The sequence below is a fragment of the Hyperolius riggenbachi genome, chromosome 5, assembly GCF_040937935.1.
Source record: "Hyperolius riggenbachi isolate aHypRig1 chromosome 5, aHypRig1.pri, whole genome shotgun sequence".
Classification (NCBI taxonomy): Eukaryota; Metazoa; Chordata; class Amphibia; order Anura; family Hyperoliidae; genus Hyperolius; species Hyperolius riggenbachi.
In genome coordinates this window covers 118475185-118493894 of record NC_090650.1, presented here as the reverse complement: position 1 = coordinate 118493894, position 18710 = coordinate 118475185, and the positions used below count along the sequence as shown (strand labels likewise).

General features: G+C 44.5%; 1 protein-coding gene across 14 annotated transcripts in view; it reads left to right on the top strand.

Annotated features, from left to right (window-relative positions):
* Nucleotides 1-18710, top strand: part of SLC4A7 (solute carrier family 4 member 7) — a 242784-nt gene that overhangs the window by 76111 nt on the left and 147963 nt on the right. The window contains exon 1 of one of the 14 annotated variants that reach the window (XM_068236189.1): nucleotides 15041-15133. The exons of the other annotated variants lie outside the window; for them this stretch is intronic. Coding sequence (XP_068092290.1) covers nucleotides 15098-15133 — 36 coding nt within the window. The 5' untranslated portion in view covers nucleotides 15041-15097. Of the gene's footprint in view, nucleotides 1-15040; nucleotides 15134-18710 lie in introns of those variants that run through there. 14 annotated transcript variants of the gene reach the window in all.

The window sequence follows — 18710 nt, the reverse complement described above, 5'->3', positions numbered from 1 at the left end:
GCCGCCGGAGGGTGCCGCTCAGGCCCCGCTGGGCCGATTTACATAATTTTTTTTTCTTCAAACACGCAGCTGGCACTTTGCTAGCTGCGTGTTTGGTCTGATCGCCGCCGCGGATGCGCCGCTACCCGCCGCGATACAGGCTGGCTACATGCTACAAAAAAAGTTGAAAAAAACGCAGCCGCACATATCATACCGCCAGGGAGGTTAATTAAAATAGATAGGTAATATAATCTCTTACCCACACTGTTTTAAAAGAACAGGCAATGGTTTGATTTCATGATGGCAGCCATCTTTTTGGTTGAAAGGAGGTGACAGGGAGCATGAGACACAGTTCCAACGGTCCGGTTTCCTGATCACCTCTCCCAGTTGCTAGGCAACGTGAATAACATAGGAAATCCCATCATGCTCTGCACAGCATCAGGGAAAAAAAGCCCGGGCTTTTTTTAAGCCCTAGTTGAATTCAGTTGCTATGGTTTGTACACTATTATTACTTGTTGGACTGCCATACTGAATAAAGGTGGCCAAACTTTGAATACTTGTCAGTATGGGCCCTTGTCCACTAGCAGCGATGCGCTTGAAGTAGCGGATTGCCGGGCTTTTTGCTGATCGCTAGTGCCCCATGATTTACATGTAAATTGTGGTGCATTTTTTTTCCATTAGTCAGTTTTCGATTTTTCTCCAAGCGCAATTGTAGTGGTGCATTGTTTCGCTCCTGGCGGTTCACGTCGAGTGGAAAAAGCAGATTTTGCATACGTAATTGCGCTTGCAAGTGGCAAAGGAGCCTATGGAAGAGCTGAAATTTCACCTCAGATATCAGAGTACTGGCAACTATTCCACAAATGAAATACTGCATATCAGCCAGAACCTTTGCTTCACTCGCTTCAATTTTCACTTTCAATCCGTTGCCCCAATAATTTTAATTGATACAATCTGATCACGTATTACCTAGATTGTACAGGGCAGAAAATTATTGATCGAGGCTGGAGCAGGAGGGATGTTCAATCGATGGCCCTTATTATTGCACTGATTCAAACTGCAATTCTGTGGTTTAGTTGAATATTTTATTTTTTCCTTCAGTAGAGTTCAGTGAGAAAACTAAAAATCTGTGCTGTGTGTAGTAGAAATTGATTGTGTTCAGGTTGCCATCTGTAAGTGTGTGGACCCTTCTAATTAGTTCTGTGAAACACTTTCCGCCTATTTTGGACCAGTTCCAAAACTGCCCTAAGTTTGTATGTGATGTGCCAAAGCCTTGAGGTATCCTGTCCTCCATATACAACACTTTCATCCAAAGTAATGAAGGCAGGCAACTATGACATTGATTTATGTTGGCATCCATCTGTGTGAATTGATGGCTGGGATTTATTATTCTAGGACACTTATTTGCAGAGCAATGTAAAGCACATGTGTCCTCTGCAGCATTTGGGTCGCAGCGTGCACCTGCTGCATACATACTGGTTCCATTTCCAAACCTATCACTATGGACTCCTCAAGCCTATTGCTAGCCGCACGTAAGCTTGCAAAACCATTTGAAGGATGCTTATGTATTAAAGGTCACACAGAAAGCCTTAACACTTAGACGCCACATGACATGCTGCATTTATTTATAATATCTTGCCATCTGCATGCTGATTTCATAACTCTATGCAGCAGCACCTCATAGTTCAAGTAGTAAGTCTCAAGCACGAAGCGAGTTCATTCTGAACTACGGTACTAACTGTAAATGTTAATGTACTCTTTAGAATCCTCCTTTTCATAGAGACAGCAATCTTACCGTCTCCAATTATGCACAACCAGGTAGGGTCTACGTCACAGCAGTATTTTTATTGCATTTTTCTATCAGTATGATTGTTTTTTTTGTTTTGTTTAGCCATGAGGCCACTCTTGTTTGAGGGAATTCTCCTCAAGATTTTTGTTTAGTGCACCTGAAGTGACCAGATGAGATACACATATACACATATAGTACTACTCCTGCTAAGGAATTATCAGAGGTCTCTTTCTGGTTTCCAATACAGCAAAGGTGGCCATACACCAGGTGACTTGGCAGGCAATCGACCATCCGATTTGATTATTATAATCACATCTGATAAAAATTGGTGCATGCCGAATCAACGATGTGACCGATTTTGAGCTGAAATTGGTCACATGTATTGATCCGACATGCTGCAAGATGTAGGGCTGACGTGCTTGATCAATTGCGTAGCAGTAATGGCGTGCAATATTGGGTCGAGCGACGGAACCCCTGGCACTTTCCTCTCTAGTGTAAAATGTGCCCCATGCATGGATACTTTACCTGTCGATGTCAGCCGCTGGCTCCGTCTACGTACACGCTGGGGCAGCTGTATACGTAGGCGCATGTGTGATGTCACACAAGTGCCCACGTTGCGCCGGATGCGACGTCACGATGCGATTCCCAAGAGATCTAATGCTGAAATCAATCGGGAATCGGCCTGACATCACTAGCATCACACTGTGGGAGGGGTTTCACCACAATATCAGCCATACCGAGCCCCCTGATGAACCGTTTGTAAAAATGAAAAGATTTCTCATGGGAAAGGGGGTATTTCAGCTACAGGGGGTAATCGGCTACTGATTGGGATGAAGTTCAATTCTTGGTCACGGTTTCTCTATAATGAAATTATACACTGTGCATCATGGAGTGAGTTTCAATGGGCCTTGTAAATTGTAGTGTCTTTACATCCCCTGCTAGCAGTGGCGCTTGTTTCATTGCACCGATTACCAGCGTGAAAAGCAACGCCATGGCCAGAGTCTTTCCAAGTTTATGTACTGTATTTGTGTCCTGAATGTGCTTACCTTTAAGGACGCAGAGTGAAGGTGCTAATCACACACAGCACTGTAAACTCGGTGTGTTTATACGGAAAACATTTTAATGAATAGTTTGTCTATTTTAGGATTTCTATTTTATGTGAGAATCTGGATGTCACGGCCCTTAATTACAGTGAAGATCAACATAAAATGAAGGCAAATTCCATGGCTGTCTATTTCTGTATATTTATATATAAGAACTAATCTCTTAATTTGAGCATTCTCTCTAACTATGGGAAATGTGCAGCTAGCACAGTGACTACTGAGTTGCTTTATAAACAATGGATGACATTGTTTTTGGACTGCTGTCTGAAACTGGAGAGCGTGTCTCGTCATCATTAGTCATAGCATTATAGCTCTTAGAAATGCCACTGGTTAGAATTTCTAATTACTACTTACATTTCTCTATGGAGAACTGGAGAAGTGTCCCATTTTTCTCGTAGCTTTATTGTGACAGGTGAGCAGTGCGGGAGGGCCTTGCCACATGTGAGCTGCAGAGCTTTGTCCACTGCAGCTTGAGGTGAGAGTTGTTGCATTGTCATCAAGCTGCAATATTTTCCATCTCGAATTTTAGTCACTTCTGGCACAGTTTGTAAGAGAAATGATGCAATGAGCTGGTTTTCTCAACAACCTAATACTTTCTTAATATGCCATAATAACTTGGGTGAGATCCAAAGTAAACCTGTAAGGAAATAAGTGCCCCTGTGGAGTACTTACCCAGGGAGGGGGAAGCCTCTGGATCCTAATGCGGCTCCCCCGTCCTCTTTAGCCTCAGGGATCCAGCGCTGGCAGCTCCCGTAGCTTGTCAGCAGGCACCGTAGGGGCTTCAGTGGGTGGTGATATTTATCAATCCACGCTCCTGTGCAGGCGCAGTACAGGCTTCCCCTCGTGCTCAGGCGGAAACCGCTGAACCCAGACGGGTCCACTCTACTGCACAGGCGTGAGTCTGTAAATATTGCCGCACGCTGTTCGGGGGCTGCCAGCGCTGGGTCCCCGAGGCTGAAGCGGACGGGGGAAGCCTCATTAGGATCCAAAGGCTTCCCCCCCCCCCCCCCCACCCCCTCCTGTGGTAAGGTCTTTAGCTTTCATGCAGGTACTGTTGCTAGCAATTTTATTTGCCAGTTGTGTGTCTGTTGTTGCTGAGTTAAGGCAGCCTATTTCTCCATTCTATACCATCCACTGATGGATGCAAGAAAAGCAAATGAAAGGGACCAATATCTCTTCCTGATGAGTGTTCACAATTACAGTAATTGTTGGGTGTAGATCCATATTGTTGCAAAGGACCCTCTTTGTCATGAGCTTTATTGTAGTGCAAAACACCCAGAACAGCCATTTCCTATTGGATGGAGATGAGGGGGTTAAAGAATAAGTTCAGCATGGACATTGTGCCAGGCTGCCCTGCCAAAAGCTTAATGGAAGTCCAAGCTGTAGTTATTGGATTCCACACTGCCCAGGCTGCCTGCTAAATTAATTCTTTTTTAAATGAAAGGAATAGAGTAAAACATGGTTGTACTGATATGAGAAGCCTTCTATGCCTCCCTAGCTCATAAATCAAGCTGACAATGGAGCGAGGCTATCAGTCTGTGGATTGTGTACCCTGTGGGAGTGTCTACAGGTATTTCTGCTGGTTACTGTTCCTCATTCTAGCCCCAGGAAACTAGTTTGTAAAACAATCAATTTGAAATTAACTTTATATTATCTTTAACTACTTGTTAGTACTTGTTAGTACTTGTTAGTACTTGTGTGTGTTGCTCCTACATTCAGTGTAGTGAATGGGGATTGGGTGACTGCAGATGGCTTCACTGGGGGGGCTGTACTGCAGTATATGGCTCGGGGCCCACTACGATCAGCTTCCAGATTTCGGAAACTGCTCATGACTTCCAAATCTAGAAGTCCTGCAATTTTAAACACGAGATTCCTGGAACGATCATGATTTGGCCCAGTAGCCATTGAATGCATTAACTGCAGGATGTCTCCAAAAACGCATGTTCTGCAATCCAAACCCTGCTAGTGGAACCACCCCATAAGGTTCCACAGTTGTAGTGTTTTGCCAATCACTGGCAATGGGGAGGCAGTGCTGGAAAAGCTCAAGCCCTGATGCAATGCCGTCTGCTTTTAATAGTTTGAATAATTGTCCCGGGTTAGACAAGGCTGCCCCTTGTTGTCTTGGCGTGCCTCTCATAACGGAACGTCCTCAAGCCTGTTTCTTGTCACCCCAGGCAAGAAGTCCTGTGTAACATCTCTCCCCCCCCCCCCCCCCCCCCCCCCAAAAAAAAAAAAAAAAAACACTAGAGAAGATAAACCATGTGCCTTTATAAGGTGGATGCATAATACAAGTCCCCAAGATACAAACAACCCGCCAATCCTTTCGCGTTTTATTGCAAACCCCCTTCCTGCACTCCCCAGCCCAGTGTGTAAATGCAAAGTATAGCGCAGCATAAGCTGTGCTCTCACCTCTCCGCTGGAGCTGTTCTACCGCCTGTCCGTTTACTTACTCGGCCTAGTGCCCGGTATCTCCTACTGCATGTAGTGTGATTACACACGAAATGAGGAGAGTGAGGTGCCAGCACTAGAGGGAGCAGGAGACAGACAGGATGGTCGCACAGTCACAGCCCTGGACTCTGGTAGGGTGGTGAGAGCACAGCTTCTGCTGCACTATGCTCTACATTAACAAACTGGGCTGGGGAGTGTAGGGTGGTGATGGGGACAGATAGGGAGGCACAATGCTTCCTGTGTGAGGTGGGGCTTAATCCATGGGCATTGCGCCTCCAGGACCAAAGGTGATGGCATGAACTGTCTTTATACAAAAATGGCCCTGAATGTTCTGGTCTGCAATGTATTTCCAGCACTTAAAGGGGTTCTCCGGTATGTCTTAAAGAGGTAAAACTGACACTTACCTGGGGCTTCTATCGCCCCCCTGCAGCTGGAATGTCCCGATAGATAGATATCATTTTTTTTCCCCATAAAAAGTCTAAAATACCAAATAAGGCATTTTACTGGCCTGATTTTTCTTTTTAATTGAAACCCATAGTTGGTAAGAATGTGTTGCTGCTACAAATCTGTATGTTACAGTCTGCTTAGCATCTCTGTTGCACACCAAACAGTACTTTCAGCTCATCACACTGATGCCACAGTAGTAATGATTATCACACGGATGTTGGTTTATTCCAGTGTAATGCAGTTCAGGGTAGCAGAGAACTCCTCCCAGGTACATTTTATACAGCTGCACCCTTCTGACACAGTATTTAGTGATGGCTAACACGGTACAATACCCTACTGCTACTAGTATTTAGTGAAAGCTTCAGCAAAGCAATACAAAGCACACCAAATGCAGTGCCCTGTGCTGCTGGCATGAATGAGCATATTTAGTTATGCTACATGAACTGTGGAGAGTCAATACTGCACAAAAGGTTTCCTGTACTTCCTGCAGCATTCTCACTTATGTAAGATAGATTGGACATGCACCAGAAAGACTGAATGTTAGTTTCCATTAAAGCGCAGAGCCCCTCTCTATGCACGTCACTCCGGTGGGGGCTTGCGATCCCATTCATTACTGAATGGGATCGTGGGCTGAAGCGCCCCGAAATACAGCAAACCATGCAAGGCCAGATTTATTGTCCTAGCTCCGATAACCTTGATTGACACTTCAAACTATACAGTAGCTGAAACACTTGGTTCTATACTAAGGCCTGGGTCCCACTTGCATCGCTTTCTGATCTGTACTTGCATACATGGACGATAATATCTCCCTATGTGTTGCGGCACACGAGAGAGAAATTGCCAGGAACTACAAAATGTGGTTCAGTGGCAGCCAGTTCTGGAGAAGAGGGTGCTTGCCATATGGGTGGGGGGGCCATAGCAGCAGCACCCCATAGGTATGTGTTGATGGTCACACCAAACATGCCCCAATAAAACACTCTTATTTCAAACCTCCCTCTGGTGTTTAGTTCTCTTTAAGATAAGAACATACATGCGATTATGGTCGCCCATCGGGGATCGGGAAACGATCCCTCAGAAAACTAATTGGGGATCGTCGATGCTGTACAGATTGCTAACCTACAGACGTAGGATCGGCTGCCAAAGCCAGTAGTTATTGGCTTTTTTTGCTGAATTTTCTCAGTTTGTATGTACCTTTTGGAGATGCAGGGTCAGCAGGACAGCTGAATAATTGGCATTGTATAAAAGGAATTAAATATACCAGTCTCTCTCTCTCTCTCTCTCTCTCTCTCTCTCTCTCTCTCTCTCTCTCTCTCTCTCTCTCTCTCTCTCTCTCTCTCTCTCTCTCTCTCTCTCTCTCTCTCTCTCTCTCTCTCTCTCTCTCTCTCTCGGCTAGCTTTAATGCCAGGTACACGCCATGCAATTTCTTGCCAGATAGATGGTTCAGTAGATCCTTTCTGACAGGTCCGATCTGATTTTCGATCGATTTTCTGATCACTTCTTTACAAAAACAATTGGAAATAAGATAGGGTCTGTCATAAATTATCTTTTGGATCATCTATCTGGCGAGAAATTGCATGGTGTGTACCAGGCATTATGCTGGGGATACACTGTAAGTTTCTGTACCGTGTATCGAGCTGCTGATGCTCCCAGCTGATAATTTCCAACAGGTCCGATACCCGCGTGAATCGATTCCCCGCGGGCAGACAATAGCGGGGAATCGAGCGGCTGATAAGGAAGCGCCCACGGGGACAAGCGGGAATCGATCCGGGGGGACACAGCGGGAGTCGATCCGGCGGCTAATCAAGCCGCCGGATCGCTCCGTGTATGCCCGTTAGGGCCTGTTTCCACTTGTGCATTGCGATACCATCGCGGAAAACTCGTCAATGAAACCGCATGCAGGTGCGGAGTCGTTCTCGTTTTCACACGGAATCGCTCGCGGTTCGCACTATGCGATTTTAACCATGTCTATGCCGGTAACCATTGACCTGGGTTTTTATTCGACTACACACGCGAAAACGCATGGAAAACCACAAGACAAAAACTCTTACGGTTTTCCTATTAAACTACATTACCGGCGATTCGCGTGTGGCATGCGAATTCTGACGGCTCTGTCGTGCAGATTTTTTTTCTGCACAGCAGACCGCACAGAATTCCTGACAAGTGGAAACAGCCCCATCCACTTGTATTGGTTATGTGAATCTGCATGCAGAAAATGCATGCAGATTCGCTCTAGTGGAAATGGGCCCTTACTATTTTGGCTTGAGTGATAATCATGGTATTTGTGTGGGCTTGCTTATAAACCCCAAAGTAAACTAGAAAAATACTGAAAGCAATAATGTTAATTAGTGTCAATTAATAAGTATTGTCTTTTGGAATAGAACTTCTGAAACTGACCTTTTGTGTAGCTATAAAGGAGGTCTCAGCTCTCCTAACCTGAAATTCTATTACTGGGCTACTCATCTAAACCTCGTCCTGGACTGGACCTTCTCGCTCTCTGAAAGAAAGTGGGTTAGACTGGAACAGATCTCTGCCTCACACTCCCTGAAGGTTGTAATCTGGATCCCAGAATCCCAAATCTCACTGTTGAAAATGGCTTATCCAGCAGTCTTAACAACCCTGCGAGTATGGCATTCTACAATGAAAAAATTACATGGTACAAAATTATCCCCTCATATGCCTCTTACTGGTTACCCACATTTCCCTCCGGGCCAGACTAACTCTATTTTTAACAAATGGTCCTCAAATACAGACCGTGTGCTAAGATTGTCTGAAGTACTTACCTCGACTCATACTCTACATCCCCTAGAGCATTTTAGAAATAAATCTGGAACCCTGCCATTTGACAGGTGGCATTGGAGACAACTCCATCACTTCATATCCTCACTGCATATCTCAGGAGACTCGCTCAGCTCCCCCTCTCCTCTCTAAAATATTCCTACAGGACACCAGACCTACCCATGGTATTTCACTTTTCTATGATATCATTTTGGATCATTCCTTTAAAGATTGTCCTCCTTTCCTGGATAAGTGGGAGGCAGAGCTCAGATCTACCCTCTCGACAACAGAAAGGGACACGGTTCTAGACTTAGTTCATGTCTCCTCCTATAAGCTCTAAAATCCAAGAAGCTAATTATAAGCTAATATCCAGATGGTACTATACTCCTTAAGGATCTAACCTTTGCTGGAGAGAGTGTGGCGAAGTTGGAACATTGCTACATATATGGTGGACCTGCCCAGCCATTAAGATCTACTGGGAAAATGTCCTGGAGCTCATACAAAAAATAGCAGATGTCTCTCTAGATCGAGACCCCTGGGTGGTCTTGTTTCATAAGACTACTTTATACTGGTTGAACTCGATGGACGTATGTCTTTTTTCAACCAAAATAACTATGTAAGACCAGTATGAGCTCCAGGAAATCTAAAAAAAAAATACTCCCATTCCTTCTTAACGCTGCCAAAGGTCTTATCCCACGATATTGGAGATCCACCCAGATCCCCTCTTTGAAAGAATGTTTCTTAGCTATAAATTCTGTTATGGATTATGAAGAGATATCTCACCTACAGAAAAATTATTTTGATAAACACTACCTTACTTGGGCCTTGTGGATAGACTTTCAGACCAAAGATGAGTATGTACAAATTTTGAATACTCACAATGTACCCCCTTAGGGCTGGTTCAGACGGGCGTTTTTGTGGCGTTTAACGCAGCGTTTCAGACGCAGCGTTTTTTGGGATCTCACCAAAACTAGCCGGGTGGAGCACCCGGCTAAAAGAGCCTGGGGAGAACACTGGAGCTGAAGCTACTCCATGCCACTTTAGCTACAGTCAGGAGATATACTGAGGTGAGGTCTGTGGCCATAACCACTCCCCTCCTCTCAACGGCAATGAAGAAAAAAAGAAGGTAGCACAAGTACCATGCCACCTCTTAAATGTCTCCAAAGGAGAAATCTGGACAAAATCTCCAGTGTGACATTGTTGGGACTTTCAGGGGTCCCAGTTGTATGAGGCACTACAATCAGAACCGGACTAAGGTCTCTGTTAGACGGGCGGCTGAATTGTGTGATTGTCGAGCTGTTCAGCATTATGTCTGTTGCCTGCCGGTGCAATTTAAATGCAGCTGAATTGCGGCAGTTATAACGCCAAGCGCTGACACGTGGTGGTGTTGCCTGGCGGCAAAGGACTGCTTCATGTCATTTCTGAGCACAGCTGCTCAGATGTGATGTTTGGGGGGGACTGCCTGTCCGGTAAAGAGCGCTAACAAGTGCCAAGCAGGTGTAGGAGGGCAGCTGCCCGTCTGAAAGGGGCCCAAAACCAGCACCTTCACCATTGCTTACAAATGCAGGAGCATAACCACAGGTCGCCTCTAGAGAGTGCTTTCCCCTTTCATTTTCACAGGGATTAATGTCATATTACTCCTTAAATGTAGGTTTTAAAGGATGGGGTTTTTGGTTTCTGGTAATAGCCTACCATGGATGTCCTTGTTGGCTGAAGACTTTCCCCCATGGCAATCGTACGTCCCTGCTGCCATAGATGCCACCCCCTCCCCACCTACTAGCAAAGAACATACCGCCAAGCAGCCCATCTCTACAGTGATTGTGATCTAAAGCTATCCTGACAGATCACTTCAGGTGACAATCAGGGTGGTTCAGTTCAACTCTCTGGTTTGATGGTTCATCTCTGTATGAGATTCTCTTTAAAGACGAACTCCTGGGAAGTGCAAAAAAGTCCCTCTTGTTGTCAGTTTGTGTTTACCTCTGTTTCCTCATTTGGAATACAAACATAAAGATGACTCTAATGCTGGATCCACACCATACAATTGTTTTGGCAGATTTACCTGCCCGATTGATTATTTCCAGCATGTCTGATCTGAGGATCGATTTTTATTTTTTTCATTTTATTTTTTTTTTTTATAGTGATTTTTCTGATCAATTTCCATAGAAAGGAACAGAAATCGATAAAAAAAACGATCGATCCGCAGATCGGACATGCTGGAAATAATCGATTGGGCAGGTAATTGTATGGTGTGGATTCAGCATTGAGTGTTCAGAAAAGAGATCACTATTTTAGTTTCCACTCAGCATTCTGAAATTCTCCACATATGGCATGCTTTTTATAAGTGATCCTTCCATGCCTAATGTGCTGATGTCACCCATGCTAAACCTGCAGCTGGGCTGTCTGTCAAGCCAACACTCAGCCCGTTTAGTTGACACAACTAATTAATGAGCTAGTGACAAGAGATGTCATTACAGCGTGTGACTTCATGACTAAACTACATAGATCTCACCATGACAACCTTTTTATTAATGTACAGATTTGGAAATTCTTAAAGCGGATCCGAGATAAAAAAACTAACTATAACAAGTAACTTGTCTATATATCTTATCTAAAGTTTAGATAGTTTACACAGTAAATATAGCTGCAAACAGCTTTAATAGAAAATGATTATTTCTTCCTGTGATACGACAGCAGCCATCAGTGTTGCCAACTCATCCCTTTAATTACTGACACATAGGAATTTATACAGGTTTCGTGGCTAGGTAGATGCAGTTAAGGCACTGATTATGTGTAAGTAGCCCCAGAACCTGTATAACTTAGATGTGTCAGTAATTAAAGGGATGAGTTGGCAACACTGGCAGCCATGTTGTTTGTAAACATTACACAGAGGCAGGCTTATCTGTATCTTGATCACTAAGCCTGTGAAAAAAACCTAATCCCCCCTCCTCCCTCCTCCCCTCTGCCTCTGAAATCAATGGCTAGTAACACCCCCTCCTCCTCCTGCCCAGACTGAGCTCCCATGAGCCATTGTTACTGCCAAGGCTCTCTGAAAACCTGTGGGTGTGGTTTATTTAGTTTATAGGGAATTAGAGTATTAAAACAAAAACAAAAAAATATTTGGCTTAAGAAATGTCCTATAAACAATAGGAAAGGAACACCATTATGCAATGAGCAAACGTTCACCTCGGATCCAGGATCCCTTAGACCAGTTGCTGTTGAAATTTGATTTTTATGGTGACGATACCGCTTTGAGTGTATTAAGTGATAAAGATGCTAATCCTGCATTCAAAACTTTCAAAACTTTTTCTGCTGTTATGATTTGGAGTTATCACATACTTAAGGAACACTGGCCCTTTAGTAGTCGTGCCAAACAGTTGCATGCTGGGGGTTCTTTTTATCTCTAATCTCTTCCTCCTCTTCCCTTTATTTCCCTGCCAGCTGCTTATCTGAAACCTAATCCCCTAATCACTTGTGTTTACAAGCAAGGCTGAGGCGACTCAGCGATTGGAGGAGACAAGAAAAAAAGTAAAGGGCAGAAATTACATCACGAGTTAGCCTTAACTGTGGGCAAAAGACATGGCCCCCACCAGGAACAGAATTCTCGTAATTTATCATACAACATTCACTGAAATCAAAACGTGGACAGTATAATACATGTGTTATGTAAGTAGATCCAGTATTTATCTACTTATATACGTGTTTTTTTTTTTCCCCCGGCATAGTATGGCTGATCCTACTGCTGTAAGTGAGAGGGATATGACACCTGCTATATTGTCTTCCTTTTAAACAATGCCAGTTGCCTGGCTATCCTGTTGATCAGCAGCGCAGTGGTGGCAGCACGGTGGCGTAGTAGGCAGCACGGTGGCGTAGTGGTTAGCGCTCTCGCCTTGCAGCGCTAGGTCCCTGGTTCGAATCCCAGTCAGGTCAACATCTGCAAGGAGTATGTATGTCCTCCCTGTGTCTGCGTGGGTTTCCTCTGGGTACTCTGGTTTCCTCACACGTCCCAAAAACATACAGATAAGTTAATTGGCGTCCTCCCTAAATTGGCCCTAGACTATGACTAGGATGCATACACTACACGTTGCATACATAGACATATGACTGGTAGGGACTAGATTGTGAGCCCCTCTGAGGAACAGTTAGTGACAGGACAATATACTCTGTACAGCGCTGCGTAATATGTCAGTGCTATATAAATGCTTAAATAAATTAACTAAATCATTTGCCTCTAACACTTTTAGCTATAGACCCTGAACGGGCATATGCAGATCAGGTGTTTCTGACATTATTGTTAGATTTGACAAGTTTAGCTGCATGCTTGTTTCTGGTGTGATTCAGACAATACCAGCTGCCAGGCAACTGGTATTGTTAAAAGGAAATAAATAAGGCAGCCTCCATATCCCTCTCACTTCAGTTGTCCTTTAGGGCTCATTCACACTATGAGCCTTTGCAGGTTGTTTTTTTAAGCGCTGGCAACTTTAGAAATCTCCCCAGAAGCGCTTGTGCAAGGATTCCCTATGAGAGCGTTTTGATTTCATTTAAATCGCAAACGTGCTACATGTACCATTCTCTAAGTGCTTTGACTTAATGGAAGGTACAGGGAAATCGTAAAGCGCTTGAAAAAGTGCTTTGCAGAACTATTTCCCGAGCGTTTTTATGAATAAATACATTGTATTTACTGTATATTCCGGAGTATGACGACTGGGCGTAGAAGACTACCCAACTTTTCCAATTAAAATATATTGAGTTTGGGGTATACTCGCTGTATAAGACTACCTCTCTTCCAAAAAACTCCAAATAAAGATTAAAAGTACAACATATACTGGTGCTATGTATGAAAAGACACTGGTGCTGTACTGTACGTGGTACCCAGTATATAACAGTATATACCGGTAGGTGATTAACTGGTTGGATTGGTCAACTCTACCTAAGTGGACTGGTCAGCTCTCCTTGTCTACCTGTTTATCAGAGCGGTATGGAAGAATAGATCGCTCTGTGCCCATAAAACACGCCTCTTTCACCCTTCTGGCCCACCTTTGTAACCTATTTACCTCCTTCTCTGCCTCTCAGATCTCGTACATGTGCACCTGCTCCGCTTCACTACAGTCCTCAGCAGCGAGATCTGAGAATCAGTAACAGGATAGGGTGTATCACCCGGCATCAATGATATTCGGCATATAAGACAACCCCTGACTTTTCAGAAGATTTTTAAGGGTTAAAAAGTAGTATTATACGCCAGAATATACAGTGTTCATTTATGGGTCAATGAGTTCACTTATTGATGTCAGCAAGTGAAAATCTCAATTGCTGAGCAAAAAGCAAAAGCGCTTACAAAAGCGATTTTCTAAGCACAGAGGCACAGACTAACCAGCAAGCTCATGGTGACCCAAAACTCATTGGAGTGTGTAAGGGACTACAATGGTCCTAAAAGCCCCCTTACTAAGATGTTAAGAAAAACAAAAGTTTGCTTTCCTAAAACAGAATTTGCAATAATTCAGGTTGGAGTGAGCTTGAGATGTCTCCCAGAGCAACACTGCTGAATATATGCAAATTAACCATAGTACCCTTAGAAGCTAAACACACCTCCAGAACCGCTGGAATGCAATGATGTGTCAGCTTGTTAATTTGTACAGAGCCATAATAATCCAACATGCAGCAGAGGGAAAGGCTCAATAAATCGCTCAGTGCTTGCAATAGCGCTGGCGATTTATGTGAACAAGGCCTTAAAGTTTAAACAATGCACATTGCCTAGTTATGCTGCCGATTCTCTGTCTAATACTTTTAAAGTTAACCCGTGCCGAAGCTCTGGTTCAAAACGAGCCCTTACCCTGAACAGAGGAAAGCCTCAGGATCCTATTGAGGCTTACCTTGCGTGTCTGAAGCACCCCGGTGTCTGAGCGCGGCCCCCCTCCACATCGGTGCAGCGCAGCTCCTTCTTGATTTATGGACACGTAGTAGACATGTGAGCCCACCTGTACATGCGCAGTAGCACAGAGCCCTCGGCTCCGGCTTACTGCACATCCACGGGCATTCCTGCGTATCTACTGCACATCCATGAATCCGGAATAGGAGCTGCGCAGCCCCGATATGATTAGCGACAATGCTTCAGTGACTGGAGTCATCAAACTGACTAGGGAAGCCTCAATAGGATCCTGAGGCTTCCCTTTCTTTAGGTAAGCATGTCATTTTGTACAAGGGCAAGATTCCCTTTAAGAAGCACAAAGGAGCTACCAGCATGATTCTTGTAATGTAGTTACAATCTCAGTTCCTGCTGTGACATTTGCTGATTAGAGGATTTCTACTTATCCCAGGCTCCTTTTTTGGTATTTGAAGAAGTTAAGAGTTGAAAGCTTGCCATGTTCCCCAAATCTTGGCTTGTGTGGGAGCGATGTAGTGTGTGACTGCCCTCTCTCTTTTGATTGGCTGGTGGCTGAAGCGTTCAGTCTGTGTAACAGCAGCATCATAAAGCAGTCACGTAGTCTGTCTCACAGATCCACTCCGGCTGTATTGCATTACACAGCTCTAAGTCAAGGACATGCTCTGCACTTAGGAAGCCAGCATGGAGAGAAGCAGTCACCGCAAGGATATGATATCTGTAAGACTTGGATAGACTAAGTTTTCTTGTAGCTAAGAAAGCACTTTTTAAAGTTGTCAGCACTGTCTTATTACTAGCATGTTTGCTTTTGTTTATACTTTTACGAGTCTTTGCTTTGCATCTCTCTTCGACTTAATTTGCAAGAATGATGTGATGTCCTAGGCGAAAGCTGTATTGCATGTCATTTTGTATGGGAAAGGGAGTTGAATGTGCTCTATGGTGCTAGATAGCAGAGATGGTATCTAATCAGATGAAATAGAATATTGCTAATAACTTGTTTAGCAAGTGATGTATGATAAAATGTTTGAGGCAGTGTTTCCCAGCATTATTATAGCATGTACCTGAGTATTCAAGGCTGTAGTTGCTGCGCAGCACCTGTTGTAGAGGACTTCCTATAGTACCCACTGACCCTTTTTTTCGAATGGATTTTACAAAGCAGTACATTATGCTTTTAAACTATACTATAAAATAGTTTATTTTGTGTGGTTTTTACATTTTTTTCTTTTCAATCTTCAAACCTGCTATAATGGATATACTGTTAAAGTGCCCCTAATCCTAACTTAAATATCCCCCCATTACACATGTAGAATCTAGGGTGTAAAGTACAGAATATCGTAGTGACAAACTGACATGGTCATGTAAAAAGTGCTACAAAATGACACTGATCCGCATTAGCCTTAAGCTAAGCTGATTTCGTGCTTCAAGGTAATCAGTTTATAGCGAAATGTCTGTTTCTGCTGGGTGCTGGTAGATGCCAGTGACTTCCTCATCTTGGTGTTTTCTTTATGCAAGTGTTATTTGTTACATCCGTCATGATGTGATTTTTCTTTTTCTGTTTGTCGGATGTGTTCTGTTGTAGGATGATTCGCATGGCTGCCACTAGCGCTGTGCTTGCTTCCGTCTGGGAAGTCTGGCATGTGTGGCCCAAAGATAAATAAATGGAAGTACAAAGAGCATATTGACGTACATGTATGTCTCCTGAAATTCATGAGTTTATCTGATGGTTTGTATAGGGGTGTTATTGTGACTGTGTACTTTGAAGCTAGACTCTACTACACCAGATCTCTGCTCTCTCTTACCAGGAACAGCCACGGGCAGTTTTACTAAGAACGTCGGCTCCACATTACAGCTTTGGCATTTTACTGTTCTACCACCTCTCATGGTGCATATATCACATTTTAGTGGTAGTACAGCACTGATTTGTAGTGATCTCAAGGTAGACCTACTAATATGGAGCTCAGGTGCTTCCACTGACTAGTTAAGAGAGAACCTCCAAAAGCTTGTTGCCAGATGTAACTTTTAGAGGGAAACAACGGCCACTTTTTTCCCCCTGGTTTCTAATCGCTATAGGAGCTGCTATGTTGCGCCCAGTGGCGTACCTAGGGCATTTGACACCCGGTGCTGGGTATTATAAGACACCCCCCCCCCCCCCCAAAAAGTAAGGGGGCAAAAAATGGGTGGCGCTATAACATGCGGCGCGCAAAGCGGCAAAATAATGGGCGTGGCCATGACCGGATGAGGGCGGAGCTAACTGTAATTTGACGTGAACCCGGGTGATGTGCTGCTGCTCCTCCCCCCCCCCCCCCCCCCCCCGTGTAGCTAGAAGGAGGGGTGACAGCAGGGATAGCGGCGGGGAGGGGGAAATATCCCCCCTCCCTCACCTGGGTCCCCTCCTTCTGCCTCTCTTCTCCCCCCAAAAATGCGGGCAGCGGGCCGGTGGCAGTGGGCAGCGAGCAGGCGGCGAGCGCGGAGTATACTCACGTTACTTCCGCGTATCAGCCTGGAATGCTGCTGCTCGCCGCCTGCTCGCTGCCCACTGCCACCGGCCCGCTGCCCGCATTTTTGGGAGGAGAAGAGAGGCAGAAGGAGGGGACCCAGGTGAGGGAGGGGGGGATATTTCCCCCTCCCCGCCGCTATCCCTGCTGTCACCCCTCCTCCTAGCGCTGCTCTTCCCCTCCTTAGTCAGGTGTAGGGGGGTCGTGGCGACACCCCCCTGGCTGACTGGTACCCGGTGCGCCCCGCCCCCCTGCGCCCTTAGGTAGGAACGCTACTGGTTGCGCCCCCCCACCCCCTGTCCCCTTCTAGCTGCCCATTATTTATCCAGGGGAGGATGTGAATATGGCATCTGTGATTTCTTCATTAAATTCGTTGAAGCATAGTGTCCTATGTCCCGTCCCCTTGCTGATGAAAGCTTTTGTTTGCTCTCTACTAATGTGTGCAATAAAATGACATCTGTCCTTATCTGCCTGAAATTTCTGTGGTTGAACGGTCTTCGGAAGTAGGGTAAAAAGCCTCTGCTACATTTTTAAATGTAAGGCCTGGTGCACACCAGAGGAGTTTTTCTGAGCGTTTTGAGTTTTTAAATCTGCTGCTAATGTTATCCTATGTGTCTGTGCACACTGGAGCAATGAGGTTTTGTAAAAAAACCCATAGCATTACATTGGGAAGAGCTCTTGAAACCTTTCAAAAGCTCTTTCCAATGTAATGCTATAAGGTTTTTTACAAAACCTCATTGCTCCAGTGTGCACAGACACATAGGATAACATTAGCAGCAGATTTAAAAACTCAAAACGCTCAGAAAAACTCCTGGTGTGCACCAGGCCTTAAAGAGGTTTTTGTGTTTGTTTTTATTAGTAATGAGACACATTATTGGCATGCATTTTTAATGTGCTTTTAAGATGCCATGGGTGCTAAAAATGGTGCTTGGTTCACTTAAGGGAACCCTTACTACCTGGCTCCTAGGATTTCTCCAGCCCATTTAACAATCAGTAGAAGCAGAAAAATGCAGAGTAATTGAAGGAACTGTTCACACTCAAATGGGGTGGCAGTGTATCTGCAGAGTAGGCCACTCTAGGGGTCCATAGCAGTGTCCACTGCTCTCGGGAGCAGTGTTTATTGAACAAGTGGCAATGCATCCAGTTTCCAAAGAACCGGGTAGGTTTGGGTTAGTGCAATGTGGAAGGGAAGCAGACAAACCTGAACATGGTGTAGATGAGGCGTGTGAACAGTGCCATAGAAAAGCATGGATGTGTCACATGCACGGCCATTGGTCTGCTGCTGTCCGCACGGGAAGTGGTCTGCCACTGAACTTATGGTTAACAGGGCCTAAATAAATAGTTTAAACTTTCAATCAACTGTATATCGTAGTTTACAATGCCGACACAAGCCAAACGCTTGAAGAAAAAAAAACAAAAACAAACCGCACACAAGGTTTGTGGCGGATGTTTTGATGCTGCATGGCGTATCTGAGGCAGGACTCGCGGGTGCGGTGTCCCGGGAACACTACTAATTTTTCAATGACTATTATGCTGCTGTGGGATGTGAAGACAATATACCTGTATATTTTGAACCTTTTTAATACTTAACGGAATTTTACCATTTTAAGTTTCTGGAATCTTATTAGGAATCTGATGATTTTCAAGCAATACTATTGACTCATGTCCCCACAAGCGCTTATCATACCTCTTAGGACCCATTCACACTTGCTGATTGCGAAACGCTAGCGCTTTTGCTAGCGTTTTGCTATGGCGATTTTATTTATTTTTGCGTTGAATGCAAAAAAAAATCACCATTCACA